This window comes from Chiloscyllium plagiosum, chromosome 1, assembly GCF_004010195.1.
Source record: "Chiloscyllium plagiosum isolate BGI_BamShark_2017 chromosome 1, ASM401019v2, whole genome shotgun sequence".
Taxonomy (NCBI): Eukaryota; Metazoa; Chordata; class Chondrichthyes; order Orectolobiformes; family Hemiscylliidae; genus Chiloscyllium; species Chiloscyllium plagiosum.
In genome coordinates, this window is record NC_057710.1 from 6,372,131 (window position 1) to 6,396,713 (window position 24,583).

At 40.9% G+C, this 24,583-nt stretch overlaps 2 protein-coding genes across 4 annotated transcripts in view; one reads left to right on the top strand and one right to left on the bottom strand.

Moving 5' to 3' along the window:
- The window catches only part of exoc6b (exocyst complex component 6B), a 652,306-nt gene that overhangs the window by 620,617 nt on the left and 7,106 nt on the right, over positions 1 to 24,583 (bottom strand). The window lies entirely within an intron of this gene.
- Positions 5,202 to 7,543, top strand: LOC122550158 (RNA-binding protein with multiple splicing 2-like). Its single transcript, XM_043690882.1, has 2 exons — positions 5,202 to 5,283; positions 7,123 to 7,543. Exons 1-2 carry the CDS (start codon positions 5,271 to 5,273, stop codon positions 7,437 to 7,439), a joined length of 330 nt encoding a protein of 109 aa, XP_043546817.1. The 5' UTR covers positions 5,202 to 5,270; the 3' UTR covers positions 7,440 to 7,543.

Below are 24,583 nucleotides of genomic sequence, written 5' to 3' on the forward strand. Positions count from 1 at the left end.
TTACAAAATTATGAGGGGCATGGAAAGGATAAATAGGCAAAGACTTTTCCCTGGGGTCAGGGAGTCCAGAACTAGAGGGTATAGGTTTAGGGTGAGAGGGGAAAGATATAAAAGAGACCTAAGGGGCAACGTTTTCACGCAGAGGGTGGTACATGTATAGAATGAGCTGCTAGAGGATGTGGTGGAGGCTGGTACAATTGCAACATTTAAGAGGCATTTGGATGGGTATATGAATTGGAAGGGTTTGGTGGGATATGGGCCGGGTGCTGGCAGGTGGGACTAGATTGGGTTGGGATATCTGGTCGGCATGGACGAGTCTGTTTCCATGCTGTTAATCTCTATGACTCTAGGAGAAAGCATTGCAACGTCCCTTTAGAGATGGTGGTCTTTACGGTGCTTCGAGATTTAAAAATGGATGTCTGACCAGCAGTTAAAAGTGCAGGTGCACAGACAGCATTTGAATTGAAACATTTTGTATCAAACAGCCAAACAGCATTTTTACCCAGTCAAGAGTTTAGTTTATGCCACTTAGTTTAAAAAGGTACTTGGAGACTTAAGGACCAATTGAATTTAAAACAGATTGTTTTGACACCCAAAACCAACCAAATGTGTCATCGGAAGGTATATAAAAGCAGGATTTTTGAAAATGGGCAGAGAGCTAAATGTCATCTAAAGAATAAATATCGGGCTCGCACAGAAATCTTTAAGCTCTGATTAAGTGCCATCAATAGCTATACGGCACTCTTAACTAATATTCCTGACACAACAATTTGACAGAGAGAGGCATTTTCAACACCAGAATTTGACAAAGAAAGGCATCTGTGATGTGAGATCAACAGAAGGAAGATTGAAGATAAATGGAGAAGACATAAACTGTGCAAATTTGGAGAGATTAAGTTTTAATTTATTGCTTTCTCATTAACTGGGTTTTTACAAGTGGGACTTGTGTTTGTTTGAACAACATTCATTCAAGTCGAATTTAGTTCAGTTAAGGAATAGTACTTAGAGGAAAATTATCCGGTTTGATAGTTATTCTATTAAACTGTTTACTGTTAGAGCTGAATAAATAAATTGTTATTTGTGACTTATAAAGTGGAGATCTAGAGTCTCTATCCTTTTACCCCACCTTAACAGATTACAATGGGCGAGGCAAATTTCTCTAGATGTTTTGGATTTACCATATGTACTCGAGTAATAGTCAAATTTTTTTGACTACTTTTTAAGGTTAAACTTATGGGGTAGTCTATCACATGGATACTACTTTTGAGGGGCTGAAATTAATGCCTGTTAAATTCATATCATATCATTAGCAGAAGCCCAATTGATCTTTCAATGAATAAAGAAAAAAGCACAAATTACTGTAATTCTTGGAATCCGGAGCAGAGTGGGATGGCCAGCAGACTGGAAACCAACACAGACTGGGATGGCCGGAACACTAACTCACAAATGTTGATCTGTTAGTTGTGAAGAACTAGGGTTGACTTTTACACGAAACACATGGGAAATTCTAGATTGTTTGGCCAAAAACAGGGGGGTCGATTTTCACATGAGATTAACTATTGCTTGAGCATATATGGTAATTATTAGAACATAGAACAATACAACGCAGGACAGGCCCTTTGTCCCTCAATGTTATGCCAACCAGTGAACTATTCTCAGCTCATTCCCCCTACACTATCCCATCATCATCCATGTGTTTATTAGAAGGGAACCTCTACTCCCATCATAAACAACTGGGGTTTGTTAATTATCGGAGGGGTTCGACCTTCCCAGTTTTGTAAGTTTTCATTGATGAGAGATGAGCAAAAACTTTAAAAATCTACACATCTATTCAGCTAACATATTCAGCATCAGTGTATACTCCTATGATGAGTGAAATAGGACCAATGTATATTTTAGGAACACTACAAACAATTTGAACTCCTGCTCCCACCAGTGACTGGGACAATGCTTTTAATTCAAAGATTTTTGTTTTAAGTCTTCAGTTAAATTGTTGTTCACTAGTTTGGGTAATATATTTTGTAATTTTGGGATACTTGCATTAAGTCAGTTTTGACAAAAAAAACTTTAGTATTCAGAGAACAGGCACGATCATGATGGGCTGAATGGCTTATTTCTGTGCTGCAAATATTCTAGTTCTATTTATGGCAACACGGGCACAGATCTAAGAAGGCCGAGCAGCAAGAATCAAATACATAATTACCAATATTGCCGGCTCACTTTCTGGTGTTATTGGAATGCTCGTTTCACAGACAGCAGTAAGTCACAGCACCTCCAGTACCCTTGAAGGAAGTGTGCATTATAGCGCCTATGCCTTTCGTTTGTGAGCTGCTTCCATCAAAATGATCAATCCTCTCCATTTTTTCAAGTTCCAATTTCATTTTACCTTGTTTTTATGCCACTTCACTTAATTTAACCTTTTGAGCAAAAAATAACTTATTTAATTATCAGGAAAAGGCTATATACCAGCCCAAATATTTCTGTCTGCTTCATTTAATTAATCCCTTTAATCAGTTCTAGTTCAATGGCACAACTGGGAGAGTGTGAGATTCAAGCTGTATCATTTCGACTTAGTCCAAGCCAAGTAACCAAATACCATGGAGCTCTTGTTATCTCTGTGAGGAACCATGATCAGCAGTTACAAGGTCAAAGGCATATAGAGATCATTTCCTTTGCTGGATGTCATTCAGTTTGTCAATCTGGGCACATTGGCAATTCCAAAGCACTGTGACAACATTCTGCTGAGAACCGTCTAACCACATGCAGTCACCTTGCAGGGTTATGCGAGAAAGACAAAGGAGTGAGTCCAGCTGAGTTCCTCTCAGTGAGCTGGCACAAACACAACCAGGCACAATGGCCTCCTGCTGTGCTGTATTCCATCACACACCTGACTCGTCCCCTGGAGAAGATGGGACAGTCTTTGGGCAGTCAGGAGACAACCTACAGTATTAATAGATATTTTCCAATCAACTTGTTCAGTAATGTTATTACACAGTTCTGGTCCAAATGGGACTTGAACACGAGCCTCTTAGTTCAGAGGTAGGAACACAATCACTGTTCAACAGGACTGCCACAGTATTTATAATGACTAGTCCAGTTCAGCTTCTGGAACCACAGACAGCAATGCCATTGAATGCCATGAGGCAATAGTTGGAGAGGACCTTTGCCTGGCATCTATGTGGCATGAACTGTTACTTGCCACTATCAGACCAAACTGAATAATATCCAGGTCTTACTGCATTTGGACATTTTGACTGCTTTAATGTCTGATACGTAAATAATACTGAAAATTTTGCAATCATCAGCAAGCACCCACACTCTGACCTTATGATGGAGGAAAGATCACTGATGAAACAGCTGAAAACCGTTGAGCCTCGGAGACTAACCTGAGGAACTCCTGCAAAGATGTCCTGGAGGTGAGATGACAGACCTCCAATAACCATTATCATCTTCCTATGTGCCAGTTATGACTCCAACCAGCTAAACCCAAGATTCCCACTGATTGTATTTTCACTCAAGCTCCTTGATGCGATTCCTAGTCAAATACAGCCTTGATCAAGTGTGGCATCAAGGAGCCCCAACAAAACTGGAGTTGATGGAGATTGAGAGTAGAGTGTGATAGAATACACTCAAGAAACTCAATCCCATTAAGCACGAAGAAACCCACTTGATTTATACACAATCCTCCGTTTCTAAATTCACCTTCCCCCACTGATACAAAATGACAGCACGGTGTGGCATCACAAGATGCACTGCAACAACTCACCATCTCTCTTTCACCAACACCTTCCAAACAAGCCATCTCCAACAGCTAGAAGGATGAGGGTAGCTGATGGAACATCACCCCCTACAATTTCCCCTCCAAGCCACAAAGCATCTTGACTTTAAATAACATCACCATTCTTTTACTGTCACTGGGTCAAAATACTGGTATTCACTGTCTAATAGCTCTGTTAATGTAGATACACCACATGGGCTGCAGCACCTCAAGGATGTGGCTCACTGTGACCTTATCAAGGGCAACTAGGAAAGGACAAAAAATTCTGGCCTTTCCAGAGATGCTCACATCCCACAGAAGGTAACTAAAAAGTGAGGTTATTGGTCACAATTAAAGTTAGCGGTTAAGTCAAAGACTGAACTAGAAATTTGCTCTGTGAAATCAAGTTATTCCAAATTTCCTTTTTTTTTCCATGTTGAAGGAGCATCAATCACTTCCAGGGCAGCACTAGTTAAATTAAGTAAGCTTCCTCTACACCATCCCATCCAATACTCTCAAGACAGTTACAACGCAGCACATTAGAGAGTACACTTCCCTCTACACTGTCACCAATAAACACTCTTAGGGCAGGTACAGCACAGGATTAGATACAGAGTAAGCTTCCTCTACTTTTTGTTTTAAACTGAAAGTAAAAGTTCCTTTCACAATTTTAAACTGAAAGTAAAAAGTTTCCTCTGCTATATCAAACAGAAAGCAAAGCTCCCACTGCCCTGTCCACATCAAATACTTTGAGACAGATATGGCGTGGGATTAGGTATATGTAATGTTAAAAGATTCAATTATACTATCTCTCTGGACACTAATGTAATGTTAAAGAGTTAAACTACACTGCCTTCCTCCAAGAAGCTGAACATTCTGGAAGTGGGTGGGGGCGAGACAAATAGCATGCAGGAATTTAAGATGACTCCATTATAATCCACACTTCATTTAGGCAGCCATTTACTACTGCTATTATCAAATAAAACTCTCCTTCAGTTCCTTTCATTCAGAAATGCTTGCATAGCCATCACCCAACCAATCAAATTCATTTGCGTGATCATCCCCTAATACTGAATCATATCACACCTACATTGTCGTGGGGGAATCACTGAGTCAGGAAATCATTTGCATAATGATTCCCCAGAATTAGGGCATTTAACATATACATTACTGAGGATGACCTCATCCTTCCATTGTACCTGGGTAACAGGTGATTATGGGATGGGGAGTGTCTGGAGTACCTCTGAGCATTAACAACTGGCCTATATAAAGAAGATGCGTTTCCTTTGTTCAGGGCCTCTTTGACTTGACTTTGCACATCTGTGAAGAGTGTCATGGGGGACACCTAGCTTGTGCAGGCTTTAATCAATTTTAACTGTTTGCAGACATTGGTGTGTGCGAATTGCAGCTCGGGAAAAGTACCTAACATATGGTGGCAGCCGTAGGATTATAACATACACGGAGCTTCCAGTGGACTGAATAAGTGATCGTGAGTATTGGTTGTGTGAGACAGATGGGCCCACAAGGTAAGGTTCACCTTGATATCTCTCTCTAAACTTAACACTCATCTCCTGGGCCTCAGTGGTGACGGAATCTTTGAGGTAACCTGCATACTTGCACACTAATGAGTTGCTTTGCACAAAGCTGGGTTTAAGTGGGGTTAGCGTCCCCTGGATTTTAAATAGAATTAGTGTCCCCTGGGTTTGATTGAAGTTACAGTGCCCTGGGTTGAACTGGGGTTAGAGTTCCCTGGGTTGAATTAGGAGTTAGAGTCCCATGGACTTTAATTGGGGTTAGAGTCCCCAGATATATAGAGTGCGAAAAGGAGGTTGAGTTCCCATGAGAAGTAAAGTGAGAAAGGGATTAGAGTCCCCTGGAAAAAGGAGTTTAAGTTCCTACAGACTCAAGGTTTGAGGCTCCAGAACATTGAGTGTAAGATAAAGTTAGAATTTGGTACTTCTTAAAGTTATTGCCTTTATTCCCCACACCTCCCCTCAGAAGTACTTTTAGGAAAACATGGCTTCACCAGGAAAAGAGGGAGACAGTGGAGCCGGTCCACTCGGATCCTGACAGTGAAGTGCATTGACTGCCATGGAAGCTTTGTCTGGGTTTTTGTGGAAGTCTCAGTTTCTGGGCTGTGGACTCGACTCGGCGAGTCTTTGTTCTGGGAGAGGGGAGTGGCATGGACTGTGGCACCGTGGGGTCCATTGTGAGGGTTTTCTCTTTTTAAAAAAGAGTAATTTCATTGAGAGGAGGCAAAAAAAAGAGAAACACTGAAATTAAGGTTGTACTAATACTTGGGTCGAGGGGGAAGGTTTCAATGTAAATTATGCCACACTGAAAGTGTTTGATATTTAAATATTTTGATTTGTTAAAATCCAGGTTCAGATAATCCTCTTAAGTTACTGTTTTGCCTTATTTGAATTAGGATCTCAATTCAATGTGTTTTGTAGGCTATGTAATAGAGCAGATTTTGTTTTTACATTAATATTATGCAACATTATGTCCTTCTTAAAATAATCAAACTTGTAACCTTAAAACAAAATAATTGAGGGCCTTGAGTCCCTGATTTGTTTGAAATTCTACAATGCCTGGTTCCAGAAACAATTGTGTCAGTAGTCATGCTGGAGCCAGATGAGAGTATTGCATTAAAATATCTTTGCTACAGTGTTCTTAATGCAGTGCTCACAAAAAGAAGTGTATTTTAATTTTGGTGTTTTTGTTAAGATTTTAGGGAATATTAGAACTTGAGGCTGAGCTGTTTCAGTTCTCTAAATTATTGTTACGACTTCATTGGCCCCCTTTATATTGCAAATTCAAAGAATGTTGATCTCTACCAAAATTGTGAAATTCTGATTGTTTTATTTGGGAAGTTTCATTTGGAGAACATATTTTAATATATTCTGCATTTACTTCCCACAAATATTTGAGATTTAAATCTGAACTGAAACTACCTCATCAATGGCTAAAGCACAGGAAACATTTGTTATTTTCTTGTTGTTCCAGATTTTTTGAAATATTTTTCCTGACAGCTTTCACATTATCCAAGTATTAATTTGTTAGAGGAAAATAATTTTTGAATAACCCGAATGAGGTCCCCCAAGGGTTTGATTTCAGGACCACTGAATACTTGACGGAATTATTCAGGCAGTACAATTTGGAAGTTTATAGATTATATAAAACTTGATAATGACATAAATGGCGAACAGAGTAACAGACTTCAAGAAGACTGAGAATGTTGAAATAGGCTGACACAATTTAGTGTAGCTAAATATGTGACTATCTTCATACTGATAACCACTTTGGCAAGGAAGGAATAAGAGAGTAAACGCAAAGATACTTTCAGCATGTGACATCATCTCTAGAGTTTCTCCACTCACAGATGGAACACTCCTTCAGACCACTGCACGGCCCTCCACAACCAGGTCCAACAGATTCAATCAGCTCCCGAGTCATGAGCATGAAAAATGAAGAAGCTAACAACAGTGAAGAGGATGTCCATACACTTTTTGTCAGTGGCCTTCCTATGGATATGAAACCACATGAGCGTTATCTTCTATTTCGATCATTTAAGGGATATGAAGGTTCACTAAACAAGCTAACATCAAAACAGCCAGTTGGCTTTGGTACATTTGACAGCAGAGCAGGAGCAGAAGCAGCAAAGAATGCTGCGTTCACCTAGCCTGCAGCTGCAGCTCTTCACACTCAGATGTGCTGAAGCATCTCCGGAAGGATGGAAATCTCGTCCATTTGTTAAGTATTTAACTGCCCTTATCCAAGAATTCAGATTTCTCTGTGGAATGGTGAGCAAGGACAGACTGGATTTTGTTTTCAGGTTGGAGAACATTTTGGAGAACTGACTTGTTTCCACTCGCCTTGGAGGCGATGGAGTGGTCACTAAGGACTATGGATTTAGGAACTTTGCTGATGATTTTTTTTTCCACATGGGAGAATCCTGCAGGTTCTATCTACTGCATGGACCAGTAATTTTTGTTGTTATAATCATTGCATGTTGGGTGTCAATAACTTGCTTAAATACTGACTGTCAGTGTTATGAAAGCTGGTGGTGTCATTTAAGTGGTTATCATGGAATGATAAAAGGGTGGAATGTAATGTTAAGAGATTAAATTGTACTAACACTCTGGACATTAATGTAATGTGAAAGGGTTAAACTGTACTGTCTTCCTCCAAGAAGCTGAACATTCTGGAAGTGGGTAGGGGCATCATTCTGTCTCAGACAGCATGCGGGAATTTAGATGACTCAATTGTATTCCACCCTTCACTTGAGCAGCCATTTACTATTACTCTACTGCTATTATCAAATTAAACTCTCATTTAGTCCCTTCCATTCACAAATGCATTCATAGCCATCCCCCAGCCAATCAAATTTGTTTACTTGATCATCCCCCAATACTGAAGCATATCACACCTCCACTGTCTTGGGGGAAATCACTGAGTCAGGAAATCATTTGCATAATGATTCCCCAGGATTAGGACATTTACATTTATATTATCTCCAAGGATGACCTCATTCTACCACTATACCTGGGGTAACATATGGTTATGGGGGGGGGGGAAAAGGAGGCAGCAGTGGCTGGAGTATCTGTGAGCATTACCAACTGACCTGTATAAAGGGATGTGTTTCCTTTGTTCGGGCCTCTTTGGCTCGACTTTGCATGCCTACGAAGAGTGCAGGCTTTAATATCCTTTAACTATTTGTGTTGGTGTGTACAAATTGCATCTCGTGTGAGAAACCTTGGGAAAAGATCCAAACATACAGAATGAAGCTCTTTCTACACCATCCCCATTAAACACTCCCAGAGAAAGCACAGGGCAAGATACACAATAAAACCCCCTGTACTCTTTTAAACTGAAAGCACACTGTAAGTAAAACTCCTCTACTCAGTTTCCATCAAACATATACAGGAAGAGTACAACACAAGGTTAGATACATAATACAGCTCTGTCTACTCTTTTAAAATGAAAGTAAGGCTTGCTCCCACTACACAGTCATCATCAAACTCCCAGGATACTTACAGCAAGGGGTCATATACAGAGTACATCTCTATCTACTCTTTCAGTCTGAATTTAAATCTCCCTCACATTGTCCCCAAAACACTCCCAGGACAAGTTTAGATATAAAGCTTAGTCCACATTACCCCCACCAACCGCTCCCAGGACAAGTACATTACAGGGTTGGATACTGAGTAAAATTCCCTCAGCACTGTCCCCATCAAACATTCCCAGGACAACAACAGCACAGATTATAAAGTAGTTACAAACAGAAGTAACACTGATGGCACATTAAGAAAGGATTAGTACTGACCACATCATGACAAATAAAACATTTTTATCTCAGGATATAAAAACTAGTCATTGAGACAATAGCAACAATAACTTACAATTATAATCTTGAATCAGTATCACACATTTAATTGAAAAAAATGCACTGGAATACATAACCTGATTGGGGGAGGTAACATAGTCAATTGTAAGCTGAAGAAATACTTTCAAATTGGAGCTGAAGAAATACTTCAAGGGGAAAAATTGCAAAGAGGAAATATTGCTCTTCCAAAGTGGCCTCTTTTTGTGCTTTACTATTCTATGACACTACGGCAGGAAGCTAATCAGACAAATTTTGACACTAAGGTACATCAAGGAATATAAGGACAAGTTGTTGGGAAAGCTTGGTCAAACTTAAAGGAGACAACAGAGTTGAAAAGGCAAAGACATTTAGGGAGAGAAGGAAGTTGGGCTGATGGTAGTTCGGTTATTATCACAGTTTGCAGACTTGTGTAGACTAAGCAGAGGATGGAGATGAATTTCAAGGGAAACCCAATAAACCTTCATAGTTGATAACATCAAATAAGACTATACGACCATAAGAAACAGGAGCAGAATTATGTCATTCAGCTCATTATGTCTGCTCTTTGACCTTACCATGGCTGATATGTCTCTCAAGCTCATTCTCCTGCCCTCTCTCTGTAACTCTTGATACCCTTACCAACCAAGAACCTATCTTGGTCTCAAATACAGTCAAGGACTTGGCCTCCACAGCCTTCTCAGGCAATGAGCTCCACAGAGTTACATCTGTCTGGCTGAAGAAATTCCTCCTCATCTCAGTTCTAAAGGTTGTTCCCTTTCCTCTGAAACTGTGCCCTCGGTCCTAGTCTCCTCTACGAATGGATACATCTTCTCAGTGTTTATTCTATCCAGGCTTCTTAACATGTTGTTTCAGTTGGATCTCCCCTCATTCTTCTAAACTTCATTGAACACATAGTCTTCAACTGCTTCTCATATGATAAAAAAAGACTTTTGTCATGATCAAAAATAGCCCATATTGGTGTTTTTTTTAATTCTGCTGCGCAGTGCTGATCCTGATTGTGGTGCTTCTTGCTGGCTGAAGACCACACTATAGCTCTTGAAAGAGCTCATCAGTCACTAAGAAATGAGGAACCATTGCAATGCTCTTCCCTATTACAGACAACTGGGAAACTCCTCTGTTGTTACCATAACTAGACAATAGACAATAGGTGCAGGAATAGGCCATTCTGCCCTTTGAGCCAGCTCCACCATTCATTATGATCATGGCTGATCATCCTCAATCAGTATCCTTTTCCTGCCTTCTCCCCATAACCCTTGATTCCACTATCCTTAAGAGCTCTATCCAACTCTTTCTTGAAAGTATCCAGAGACTTGGCCTCCACAGCCTTCTGGGGCAGAGCATTTCACACACCCACCACTCTCTGGGTGAAGAAGTTTCTCCTCAACTCTGTTCTAAATGGCCTACCCCTTATTTTTAAACTGTGTCCTCTGGTTCAGGACTCACCCATCAGTAGAAACATGCTTCCTGCCTCCAGCGTGTCCAGTCCTTTAATAATCTTATACGTCTCAATCAGATCCCCTCTCAGCCTTCTAAACTCAAGTGTATACAATCCCAGTCGCTCCAATCTTTCAACATACAGTCCCGCCTTTCCGGAAATTGACCTAGTGAACCTACGCTGCACTCCCTCAGTAGCCAGAATGTCTTTCCTCAAAATTGGAGACCAAAACTGCGTACAATATTCCAGGTGAGGTCTCACCATGGCCCTGTACAGCTGCAGAAGGACCTCTTTGCTTTTATATTCAATTCCTCTTGTTATGAAGGCCAGCATGCTATTAGCTTTCTTCACTACCTGCTGTACCTGCATGCTTGCTTTCATTAACTGATGTACAAGAACACCTAAATCTCGTTGTACTGCCTCTTTATCTAACTTGACTCCATTTAGATAGTAATCTGCCTTCCTGTTCTTGCCACCCAAGTGGATAACCACACGTTTATCCACATTAAACTGCATCTGCCATGCATCCGCATCTGCCTAGCTTGTCCAGGTCACCCTGTATTCTCCTAACATCCTCCTCACATTTCACACTGCCACCCAGCTTTGTGTCATCAGCAAATTTGCTAATATTACTTTTAATACCTTCATCTATATCATTAATGTACATTGTAAAAAGCTGCGTTCGCAGCACTGATCCCAACGGCACACCACTGGTCACCGCCTGCCATTCCGAAAGGGAGCCGTTTATCACTACTCTTTGTTTCCTGTCAGCCAACCAATTTTTAATCCATGTCAGTACTTTCCCCCAATACCATGTGCCCTAATTTTGCTCACAAACCTCCTATGTGGGACTTTATCAAAGGCTTTCTGAAAGTCCAGGTTTACGACATCCACTGGATCTCCCTTGTCCATCTTTAGAGTTACATCCTCAAACTAGACCCATCTCCCTGAATATTATTCTCATCGCTTGAAACAGTGTGATAATTAGATGTTAATTATCAAATGACAACATTAGTAAAGTTCAGATCTAACTTGAGGCAATGCCTAACTAGTTTACAAATAGGGCATCATCAGCACCATATACTTGTCCCGAGTTCAACTGGCAATCTGCCACTAGTACTACTTGGTTATATATTATATACTAGTTGAGAAACCATTCAGCAAAGCAAAAGATCAACCCAGAAAAATTAGTTGTCACAATGATGGAGCTTATTATTGAAACATTCGAGATTCTGAGGGGGGATGGATAGTGAAGATGCTGAGGCAATGTTTCTTCTTGTGCTGGAATGTAGAACTGGAAATCAGAGTTAAGACCATAAGACATAGGAGCGGAAGTAAGGCCATTCGGCCCATCGAGTCCACTCCGCCATTCAATCATGGCTGATGGGCATTTCAACTCCACTTACCTGCATTCTCCCCATAGCCCTTAATTCCTTGTGACATCAAGAATTTATCAATTTCTGCCTTGAAGACATTTAGCGTCCAAGCCTCCATTGCACTCTGTGGCAATGAATCCCACAGGCCCACCACTCTCTGGCTGAAGATATGTCTCTGCATTTCTGTTCTGAATTTACCCCCTCTAATTCTAAGGCTGTGTCCACGGTTCCTAGTCTCCTCGCCTAACGGAAACAATTTCCTAGCGTCCACCCTTTCCAAGCCATGTATTATCTTGTAAGTTTCTATTAGATCTCCCCTTAATCTTCTAAACTCCAATGAATTCAGTTAAGACACAGGCGAGGAGGAACTTATTCCTAGAGATTGTTAATGCTTTGAATTATCTTCAACCAAGTAGTGGAGATAAGATTATTGAATATATTGAAAGTTAACGTTTCAACAAAAGTTTGATTGACAAGAAAGGTTGGGAGGCAGTTCGGAAAGTAGAGTTAAGGCAACAATCAGATCAGGTTCAAGGGGCCAAATAGCCTCCTGATTTCTTACAACTGGTGAATTATGGTAATTAACTGGGTTGAAAATCCCAGTTCAAGCTCCGACCAATACTAAGTACTTGCTTGCAAAATGGTAGTGACATACAGAAGGTTTGAAAAATATGTGGGTTTTTTGGACAATGTAAAAAGGAGTAGAGAGAAGTAAAGGGAGTTATATATGGAATGCAACATAGGCCAAAGTGGACAGTATTTTAAAAACACAAAAAGCCAGAAACAGAGGAATGGTGAGTTTAAGGGAGGATTTTTGGATTGGTGGTGACAGATCAGGAGAAGTTAGGTTATAAAGTGATCCAAATATAACCAAAAAAAAAGACAAAGAACTGTGGATGCTGAAAAAACATAAATTGCTGGGAAAACTCAGCGGGTCTAGCAGCATCTGTGGAAGAAAGCAGAGTTAACATTTTGAGTTAACATATCGAGGAGGTTCACTAGGATGATTCTGGGTTGAGGGGGTGGCTTATGACGAGAGGCTGAGTAGACTAGGATTACATTCAATGGAATTTAAAGAAATAAGTGGGTATCTTATGGAAATTTATGAAGGGAATGGATAGGATAGAAGTAGAGAGATGTTTCCACTGGCGGTGAAACTAGGACAAGAGAGCATGGCCTCAAAATTAGGGGGAGCAAATTTAGTACTGAAGTGAGAACTAACATCTTCACCCAGTGGGTTATGAATCTATGGAATTCTCTGTCCAGTGAAGTAGTTGAGGCTTCCTCAGCAAATGTTTTTAAAGCTAAGAAACATACGGTTTTGAACAATAAAGGAATTAAGGGTTATGGTGAGAGACGTAAGTGGAGCTGAGACCACGAAAAGATCAGCTATGATCTTACTGAGGGGCCAGCCAGCCTACTCCTGCTCCTTGTTCTTATGTTCTTATGTCCAGTGATCCTTTCTCAGAACCATTCTAAAGAAGGGTCACTGGACCTGAAACAGTAATTCTGCTTTATCTCCACAGATGCTGCCAGACCTGCTTAGTTTTCCCAGCAATTTCTGTTTTTGTTTCTAAAAATAACTATTCTGAATTGAAAGTGTTGGGTAATTGTGAGGAAGGCAGGTCAGTGAGGACTAGGTAAGCAAGAAAGGATATGAGACATAAAGTATTGCTTGAGATGAAATTTAAGAAGGATGGAGGTCAGCCAGGAGGGCATTGGAACAGCTAAGTCTGGAAGGAACAAAGGCACGAGGGAATTTCAGCAGCAGATGGTTTTAGGCAGGATTGGAAGGAGGTAAACATATTTCAGAGTTGAAAGTAGGCCGCTTTTGTCATGGCTAAACACAAGATCAGATGCTTGTCTTGCGGCTGAATGGAACACCAAGGTAATAAATTGACTGGTTCAGCCCAAGACAGTACCCTCAGAGGAAATAGGATTAATGGTGACAGGAGAGATTATGGCAGAAGTCCAAAGCTAATGGCTTTAGTCTTCTAAATCTATAACTGGAGGAAATTGCAACTCATCAAAGACTGATCATCAGCCACACAGAACGCTGGAGAAATTCAGAAAGTCTGGCAGCATCTTTTTCAGAACTGTTGTAAAGAAGAGTCCTATCAGACTCAAAATGTTAACTTTCTTTCTGTCTGCAAAGATGCTGCCAGACTTATAGAGTCATAGAGATGTACAGCATCTTCGGTCCAACCCGTCCATACCGACCAGATATCCCAACCCAATCTAGACCCACCTGCCAGCACCCAGCCCATATCCTGCCAAACATCCAAATGCCTCTTAAATGTTGCAATTGTACCAGCCTCCACCACATCCTCTGGCAGCTCATTCCATACACGTACCACCCTCTGCGTGAAAAAGTTGCCCCTTAGGTCTTTTTTATATCTTTCCCCTCTCACCCTATACCTATGCCCTCTAGTTCTGGACTCCCCGACTCCACGGAAAATACTTTGTCTATTTATCCTATCCATGCCCCTCAATTTTGTAAACCTCTATAAGGTCACACCTCAGCAGCATTCTCTGTGTTTCTTTCAGATTTCCAGCATCTGCAGTATTTTGACTGTACAGGTAGTTTGCCTAGAATGCCATAGTTGCATTCCAGCGAAACCTCATTTAATAGAAAATCGCTTAATAATGGTGCCTGTGGGAAAAGTGGGGTTGGGGCAGACCGAAAAAACGTAACTCACAATCACTCAAAAACAACCCAAATGTCTGTTGTGGTTCTGTTCGCCGAGCTGGGAATTTGTGTTGCAGATGTTTCGTCCCCTATCTAGGTGACATCCTCAGTGCTTGGCAGCCTCCTGTGAAGCGCTTCACAGGAGGCTCCCAAGCACTGAGGATGTCACCTAGACAGGGGACGAAACATCTGCAACACAAATTCCCAGCTCGGCGAACAGAACCACAACAACGAGCACCCGAGCTACAAATCTTCTCACAATCTTTGAACCCAAATGTCTAAGGCAAAATATAGCACAGCGTGAATGAAGGTTGAAATCATATTTATTCACGAAGCAAAAGTAAAGTTAACAGAGTACATTTAAAAAAATGTAAGAAAGCTGCTCTCCAGATAGTACCTCTCACAGAAAGCTGCTCTGTCAGCAGCTGACATCATGCATGCGCAGAATGGTGCGAAGACCGGCACCAATGTCGCGCATGCACAGAACAGCACAGACACCAACGCACGTGCAAAACAGAACGGAGATTTTGGCGAATGCGCAGAATGAAGCGTGCAAACTGATCCCCGCTGGAATCGCGCCATTGCCAACAGAGGTAAGTGTTCTTGAAAATACTGTACCTAAATTCTTCAGTGACGTTATAGCCAAATCATGTTGCTGGAATATGTGTTGTTCCAGAATTACCTGGGAGTCTATAATAACTAGGCGAGTCTAGGGGATACAGTCTGTTGGATGAGGTAAGTTTTCCTTACTCAAAGGATCATGAAACAGTAGAATTCTTTACCACCGATGGCTGCAGAGGCCACATCACTGAATATATTCAAGGAGATAGATAAGTTTTTAGATTTTAAATGCATCATGGATAGAAATCTGGAGTATGGCAATCAGACAGAGAATCCCCATGAACATATCGCATGTCATAGAGTCACAGAAACAAACCCATCGGTCCAACTCACCCTTGCCAACAAGATATTCCAATCTGACCTAGTCCCATTTGCCAGCATGAATATATTCAAGGAGATAGATAAGTTTTTAGATTTTAAATGCATCATGGATAGAAATCTGGAGTATGGCAATCAGACAGAGAATGAACATATCGCATGTCATAGAGTCACAGAAACAAACCTATCGGTCCAACTCGCCCTTGCCAACAAGACATTCCAATCTGACCTAGTCCCATTTGCCAGCATTTGGCCCATTCCCTCCAACCCCTTCCTTTTCATATACCCATCCAGGAGCCTTTCTAAACTTCGTAATTGTGCCCACCTCCACCACTTCTTCTGGCAGCTCATTCCATACACGCACCACCTTCTGCATGAAAAGGTTGCCCCTGTGGTCCTTTTTAAATGTCTCCCCTTGCACCTTAAAATTATACCCTCTAGTTTTGGACTCCCCCACACCTTAGTAAAAAGGGTGCTATTCACCCTATCCACGCCTATCATAATTTTATAAATCTCTGTAAGGTCACCCCTCAGCCTCTCACGCTCCAGGAAAAACAGCCTCTCCATTTTCAGCCTCTCCCCGTTGCTCAAACCCTCCAAACCGGGCAATGTCCTTGTAAACCTTTTCTAAACTCTCACAAGTTTAACAACATCTTTTCAGAAGGACAACCAGAACAGAATGGAATACTCTAGTGGCCTCACCAATGTTCTATATAGCTGCATGCAACATAACATCCTGGAGCAGGCTTGAGGGGCTGCATTGCCTACTCTTGCTCCTAGTTTCTATGACAGTGCAGAGGATCAAGGAGGATGATGTCAGCACACAAAAGATTATACAATTGTTACAATGAGTTTCAGTGTTTCTATGCTAGGGAAGAAACAATAAAGCAGTTCCTGTTTCTGATTGCTATCATGGATTCATTCATTTACATAGATACATTTAGGTTTATTCATTTACAGGTTAGTGATTAAATACAATTGATTGTGCTTGCTCGGCTATTTCAGAGAGCAACTAAAAATCAACCACATTTTAGTCCTTCCACACATCAGTAGGCCACACTTCTGGCCAAGCAATAGGCTATGTCATCAAACTAAGAAGGAGCCCCTTTGTAACAACAATTAGGTTTGATTTTAAATAAAGAACCCCTCCTAACTGCCAATCACCCTCTGCAAGTTCCCCTCCAAATCACTCACCGCCCTGACCTGAAAATATATCGCCTTTCCTTCACTTTCACTGGATCAAAATCCTGAAATTCCTTCTCTAAGGGCATTTTGGGTCGACCTACAGCACATGGATTGCAGGGATTCAAGAAGTTAGCTTATCAACGTTCTCAAGGCAACAAGAGATTGCAACACCCATATCTCACAAGTGAATAAATTAATTAAAAGTCACTTTTTTTAAGGTAGTAAATACGAGCTTTACCAGCAGCACCAACTTCATGTGAATGTTCATACTGGTTTATCAATAACATGTTTCTCTGCAATGGAGGCGCAAATGCAAGCAGCATGACCGTTAAAAAGTTAATTTGGATGTCCCGAGGATAGGGAGGTACATCTTTGTCTTGCGGGTACAATGTAAAAAATTTACATTGCCATCGCCGACTATACAGAAGTAAATTTATATTATCATCTCCTACTATTTACATTGCCATCTCTTACCATTCAGAAGCAATAAGAACATTGCAGTTGGAATTCTGACCACACCCTGGATTCATAGAGATGTACAGCATGGAAACAGACACTTCATTCCAACTCATCCATGCCGACAAGATATCCCAAGCCAATCTAGTCCCACCTGCCAGCACCTGGGCCATAACCCTCCAAACCCTTCCTATTCATATACCCATCCAGATGCCTTTAAGATGTTGCAATTGTACTAACCTCTTCCTGTGGTAGCTCATTCCATTCAAGTACCACCCTCTGAGTGAAGAAGTTGCTCCTTAAGTCTCTTTTATATCTTTCCCCTTTCACCCTAAACCTATGCCCTATAGTTCTGGACTCCCCAACCCCAGGGAAATGACTTTGTCTATTTAATCTATCTATGCTCCTCATGATTTTATAAACCTCTTAAATCCAGAACCTGATCAGGTGTACCCTAGAACTCTGTGGGAAGCTAGGGAAGTAATTTCTGGGCCCCTTGCAGAGATATTTGTATCATCGATAGTCACAGGTAAGTTACCGGAAGACTGGAGGTTGGCTAACATGATGCCACTATTTTAGAAAATGGTAAGGACAAGCCAGGGAACTACAGGCCGGTGAGCCTGACTTTGGTGTTAGGCGAGTTGTTGGAGGGAATTCTGAAGGACAGGATGTACATATATTTGGAAAGGCAAGGACTGATTAGGGATAGTCAACGTGGCTTTGTGCATGGGATATCATGTCTCACAAACTTGATTGAGTTTTCTGAAGAAGTAACAAAGATGATTGATGAGGTCAGAACGGTGGACATGATTTATATGGACTCAGTAAGGTGTTCGACAAAGTTCCTCATGGGAGACTGGTGAGCAAGGTTGGATCTCATGAAATACAGGGAGAACTAGCTATTTGGATACAGAACTGGCTCAAACGTAGAAGACAGAGTGGTGGTGGAGGGTTGTTTTTCAGACTGGAGGCCTGTGACCAATGGAGTGCCACAAGGATCGGTGCTGGGTCCACTATTTTTTGTCATTTATATAAATGATTTGGATGTGAACATCGATAGTATAATTAGTAAGTTTGCAGATGACACCAAAATTGGAGGTGTAGTGTACAGCAAAGAATGTTACCTCAGATTCCAACGGGATCTTGATCAGATGGGCCAATAGGCTGAGGAGTGGCAGATGGAGTTTAATTTAGATAAATGCGAGGTGCTGCATTTTGGGAAAGCAAATCTTAGCAGAATTTATACACATAATGGTAAGGTCCTAGGGAGTGCTGCTGAACAAAGAGACCTTGGAGTGCTTAGCTCTCCTTATCCCTTTCTTCAGGTCCCTTCTGGCTATCCTGTATCCTTCCACTGCTCTGTCTGAATCCTGTTTCTTCATCCTTATGTAAGCCTCCTTCTTCCTCTTTACCAGACATTCAACCTCTCTCGTCAACCAAGGCTCCCTCACACGACCATTTCTTTCCTGCCTGATAGGTACATACATATCATGGACACGTCGTATCTGCTCTTTGAAAAAGTTCCACATTTCCACCACATCCTTCCCTGACAGCCTAAGCTCCCAACGTAGATAGGATAATGAGGAAGGTGTTTAGTATGCTTTTCTTTATTGGTCAGAGTGTTGAGTATAGGAGTTGGGAGGACATGTTGTGGCTGTACAGGACATTGGTTAGGCCACCTTTGCAATATTGAGGGCAATTCTGGTCTCCTTCCTATCAGAAGGATGTTGTGAAACTTGATAGGGTTCAGAAAAGATTTACAAGGATGTTGACAAGGTTGGAGGAATTGAGCTATAGGAAGAGGCTGAATAGGCCGGGGCTATTTAAAAAAACGACTTACAACAGATCTGGCCATTAAGGGATGATTTACATTACATTGTTTCTGAAAATGATGTGATCGCTACATTGTGTCTGGCATGGGGATTGTCTTGTGGGTGTTACTGACTAATGTGAAACTCTTGTACCATAAAAAGGAAGGACTGTTTATTTTATTCAGTCAGCTTCTCTTGGCACGCTTTGCAAACATTGCGGAGTGTCAAGTGATCCTCCACAGCTTGTACTTGCTTAATACATTTTGGCTGTTCACAGAAGTTGGCGTATTGCAGTTGCATCAAGTGTGTAAGAATCCCAAGAAAAATAATTTAAGTGTCATTTTATTCCTTCAGCTGGATCTGATTAATCTTTTGCTCTGCTGCAGTGTCCCAATGAAGCTAATGCAAGTTCAAGAAACAGAATCTCAGCATTCAAACAGGAAATTTGCAGCCTTCCAGAGTCAATGCCATAGAGTCATAGAGGTCTACAGCACAGAGAAAGGTCTTCAATCAAGTTCAATAATTACAGATCATTACCATTTGCTCCATTACTTTAAGCAGAACTACTGGTGATGAATCTGCTATTCCTGTTTGCAGTTCCTGTTGGTCTATATTTTCTTATTCGATTACTGTGTCATTTGCCTGGCACCATCAACCCTTTTGTAACTCAATCTTCCCTGATTTCCAGCCAATGACAGAGTTCCCTTTGTTTCTCCAATCCCCTATCATCCCCTCCTCTTAAACCTGCTACATTTCTAATTTATTCCAGGTTTGATGCAGGATCATTGACCAGAAACATTACAGATGCAAAAATGCATATGATGGAAAGCATTTGTGAAGCGATAAGTGTTGACATTTTAGCATTTCAATGAACCCATATTGATGTTTTATATAGGCCTGAAACAGGAACTTTGTGATCCTCACCACAGATTCTGCCTGACCTGCTGAGTATTACCAGTATTTTATGATTTTACTTGAGAGTGTATTAACAGTTGGCTGCGCAGCATCTCACAACATGCAAGCACAGTAACATGCTGGGATGGCTGAGCATTTTTGAATCTTCACACTCTCCACTACGAAGACAGTGTGAAGCAATTAAATGATTCTCAAGCTAGTTAACAGTCTGTCAGGTCGATATATGATGTTTCTTCCAAGGCTGTAATCCTCCTATAAGCCATATATCACTGTAAAGCAGGAGGGTTTTAAACCACAACTGCAACAGAAGAGCCCACTCACCAGGCACATGTGTCTCGCTGCATATTAGCTCAAAATTCCTAGCTGGAAATCAAATCTCATTCACATAGACTGTCTGGTGCGAGAACCTGAATCAGGAGTCAAATTGCAACTATCAAGCCAAAGGTGGGCTCCAGTTCTATTCATGAAGATTATTGTTTCAATGACAGATCAGAAATGGCCTTTGCTTTAGTTACTTTATGAAGCTAGTGAGTGGCAATGGTGTGGAAATGGTGCGTCGAAAATCAAAATTAGTCTGGTAGAGTAAAAGTGCCTTTCAAGGGGTGGGGCAGTAGTGTCTTTAATCTAGATTAGTACAAACAAGGCAAAACAAGCATTAGCTCTCACAGACGAGTAATAATAGGCTTTGGCAAAGGAAGGGCCACAATTATCTGTTCAGACTTGAAAATATGCCAGCGAAATTAAAACATAAAGCCTGAGAATGTAGCACTGTTGTCTGGCATTCCTAAAGCGAGTGGTGTAATTTATTCATTAAATGAATCCAGCTGGCACTCAGCCAATATACCACCTCTTTTCAGTATGTGCCATCTCCTTCAGCTGTACTTACAAAACTATTAGGACACATTTTCACAAACTTGTCAATTTTATTTCATTTCAGGAACCTGCATGTTGGGTTTGCAAGCAAGTAGTTTGTTAATATTTTTGCAGTTGATTTACTGTTGCTAGATTAACTGGTACACATTCTTAAAAAAAACTGTAACATTACTGTAAGGTAATCTAGTTTCTTACTTAAGCTATGAAGCTTTAACAAAATCCCAGAGTCTGAAAGTCTGAATGCAAAGTGACACCAAACCATGTTTTCCAGAGTGTCATTTTGCTTTGCTCTGGATGATGCCATGTCATAACTCTTTCTTAATCATAACAATTTAAGTATCGGTATAAGTACTCTAAAGCTCTTTTGGAGACTAATCTAAACTGTATATCCTTCGCAAGTACATTGTTTGAACTTCAGCACAGGACAAGCTTGTCGCAGCAAGAAGCCAAACTTCACTTCCTAGATATTTTCTAATCAACCTGTTCAGAGATGTTGGTACATGCCTATGGAGCAGGTGGGACTTGAACCCAGACTTCCTGGCTTAGGAGGTAAGCTTCACTTTCTACATTTAAATTGTCTTCTTGCTCAGCTAAAGACATCAGTTTTTAATGGACAGTTGGTCTCTTGGACAATATCCTTCAGGAAAGATAGAAATTCAGATTGAAGGTGACTTTTGCTCCTTACAAGTAACCTCTGCTGCTAAACATTTACATAAAAAAATAAATAGAACTTATATTTATGCCACATCTAATCACTGGGTAATTTTCAACTGTTCCATATGAAATCTAATTGAATGAAGATTGATGAGGTTCTACAATTTGTGGATCATCATAAGAATCAGGTTAGGGTCCAAGTAATCCCTCAAAGACCTCTAAACTGCAACCTGTGCATGTTTCTTATCAAAGTCCACTACCATAAAAGTCTATGTGTACAGTTACAACGGTAACTGCCTTTGGTAATCCTGTCACTAGCACCAGCGGAAGGACGCAATTGAAAAGTTACAGCTTTGTCATAAATCAGAATTTATAACAGAAATAAAAAAGGCAATGATTCATCTGACAGACCATTTTTCATATCAATGAGACTATTTAGCACATATTTTAAAAGTGCATTACATATTTGCACAATTCAAATTGTAAGATTTGCAACATGCATAACAGGACAAGTTTATAAGCTATATGAAAGAAGTGCTAGACTGCAGTATAATATCCTGTGAAGCACTGCTCTATGTTTTTTCCAACTGGAATCTCTCCATTAATTAGCAAAGAAAATCTGCTCTTGCAGGGTGTAATATTTGGAAGATCTGAGTAATAAGCAGCACAATTTATTCTCCACATGTAGCATCATTGTAAAATAACACAGCACGAGGCACCAGCCCATTCACAGAATAGAAGAGAATCCCTACAGATTCGGCCCAGCAAGTCCACACTGACCTTCTGAAGAGTATCCCATGCAGATCCATTCCAGTATCCTATTACTATACATTTACCCCTGACTAATGCACATCACCTACACATCCCTGAACACTACGGACAATCTAACCTGCACATCTTTGGATTGTGGGAGGAAACCAGAGCATCCAGAGAAAACCCACACATACACAGGGAGAACGTGCAAACTCCACACGGACAGTTGCCTGAGGCTAGATTCGACCCTGGGTCACGAGCAATGTGAGGCAGCAGTGCTAACCACTGAGCTACAGTACCACCCACTCAGCGACAACAAGTGGTAGTAAGAAATATCCCTATGCCCCTCTCTTCTGAAGATCCTGATTCTTGTAGATTACAGAACCAGTGATGGCTTCCTTCAGGTACATAACCAAAACCTAAACAGCACGTTACTGGACCAAAGTATATCAGCTTTCTAAGCCTGTGCTGTCCTCAACTTGATTTCCTCATACATGTACTTACTTGTAGGAATCACTGGTCAGTGATCAGAAGCAGGAACATATTCAAATGAAGAACAAGGTGCAAATAGATAACTCACGACACAGCAGAACTGATTGTGAGCCTACACATCAAAACCAAAATGGCAGCAGAGCAGAAATGTGCAGGGGGCAACTTAAGATCTTTACTTTATTTCTGAACTATATTGGTATGGAGTAACTGTCGACAGATTTCCTACACATTTGGTTTCAAAGGTAAATTCACCAAAGGAAATATCAGAAAAATACAGAAGCATTCTTTACTTCCACCAGACCTCCCAAACAGTTCATAGCTAATGAACTATTTTGAAAAGGTAGTCACTGATGTAGGAAAAGCAATAGCCATTTGCACACAGATAACTTCCATAAATAGCAATGAAATAAATTAGTAGATAATCAGTTTACAGCAGTGCTGGCTATCAAATAAATGTTGGCCAGGACATCGCACAGATTCACTAGTAGTAGTCTGGAATCTTTACATGAATCTGAACATGCAGAATGTGCCTCCAGTTTAAAGTCTAAACTAAAAGAAAGTGCCACTGATGAAGCAGCACTGCTGGAGTAACAGTAACACACTGGACTGTCAAGCTTAACTGTACTTAAGTTTTCAGAAACATGTGGGACAACCACCACTGAACTAAACAGAGTTGCCACCAACAGAATTCTTCAAGCTTAGAATGTGTCAACTTGCACTTAAACAGCACTCTTATCATGGTTAAATACCTCAAGGAATTTTACAAGAGCATTATCAATTGGGTTTGGATCCATGTCAGTAAGGAGACATCATGACAGCTGACCAACAGTTTGATCAAGAAGGTAAATTTTAATGAGCTTTTAAAGAAAGAGAATGCGGCACTCCCTCAGCACTGACCCTCCAACAGTTGCTGGACCTTAGACCTACGTAGCTTAAAACAGATCTGCCTAAGGTGGAAGAATAAAAATCAGGGTGCACAAGAGACCAGAAATGGGGACATGCAGAGATCTTGGAAAGCTATAGGGTTACAGGAGATAATAGGCTCAGAGAGGGATGACACCTCAGGGGGCTTTGTAAACTAGTTATGGGAAACCGCCAAACTAGGTGCAAATGTAGCTCAGTACGCACAGGGTAATGAGTGAATGGGACTTGTTGTATAAAGGGCCTATCTGTTCATCATGGAAGCTTGATGCTGAAATAGGCATTGCAAGACTATCCTGCCTGATAAAAGATCCCCTGATTAAAAGTTGTATATCATGAAAGGAATTGTGTCCACTTTTAGCCTTCAGCAATGCCAAGTCGACCTCAAATTAATCTGAAAGGAGAACATGCCTCAAACTTTGAACAACAGGTAAAGCTAGCAGATACTGCTCCTATACAATAAAGCTACCAGTGGTTTTCTCCACCAACAGGTTCAAGCCAAAAAGATGTTTTGCCTCACATACAAATGAGGAATATGATACGTGAGTTCCAGTGCCAATGTGAGACCAGCTTTGTGAGTTGTATGCCCTAACGACTGATAAAAAGTATCAAACAACATGTTCCATTCACCATTAGCAGTGAGCAACTGGCCCACGTGTGCAACCCTCAGAAAAATACATCCACCATTATTAGATGTGATTCTGCTATAGGAAATAATTTATTAAATAATCTGGACTGTACTAAGAGTCTAGTGCTAAGAAAACCAATTTAAGATCATGAGCCAGACCTGCAGTGTGATGACACATTTGCATGCACTAAAATGATCTGCACCCTGTTTTATGAGGATAAAAGGAATCCGTACATAAAAAGGGGTCATGGATACACCCAAATTTTGCTGCATCCTCACCTTGGCCAATCAGAATCTACTTGCCTGGTCTGAG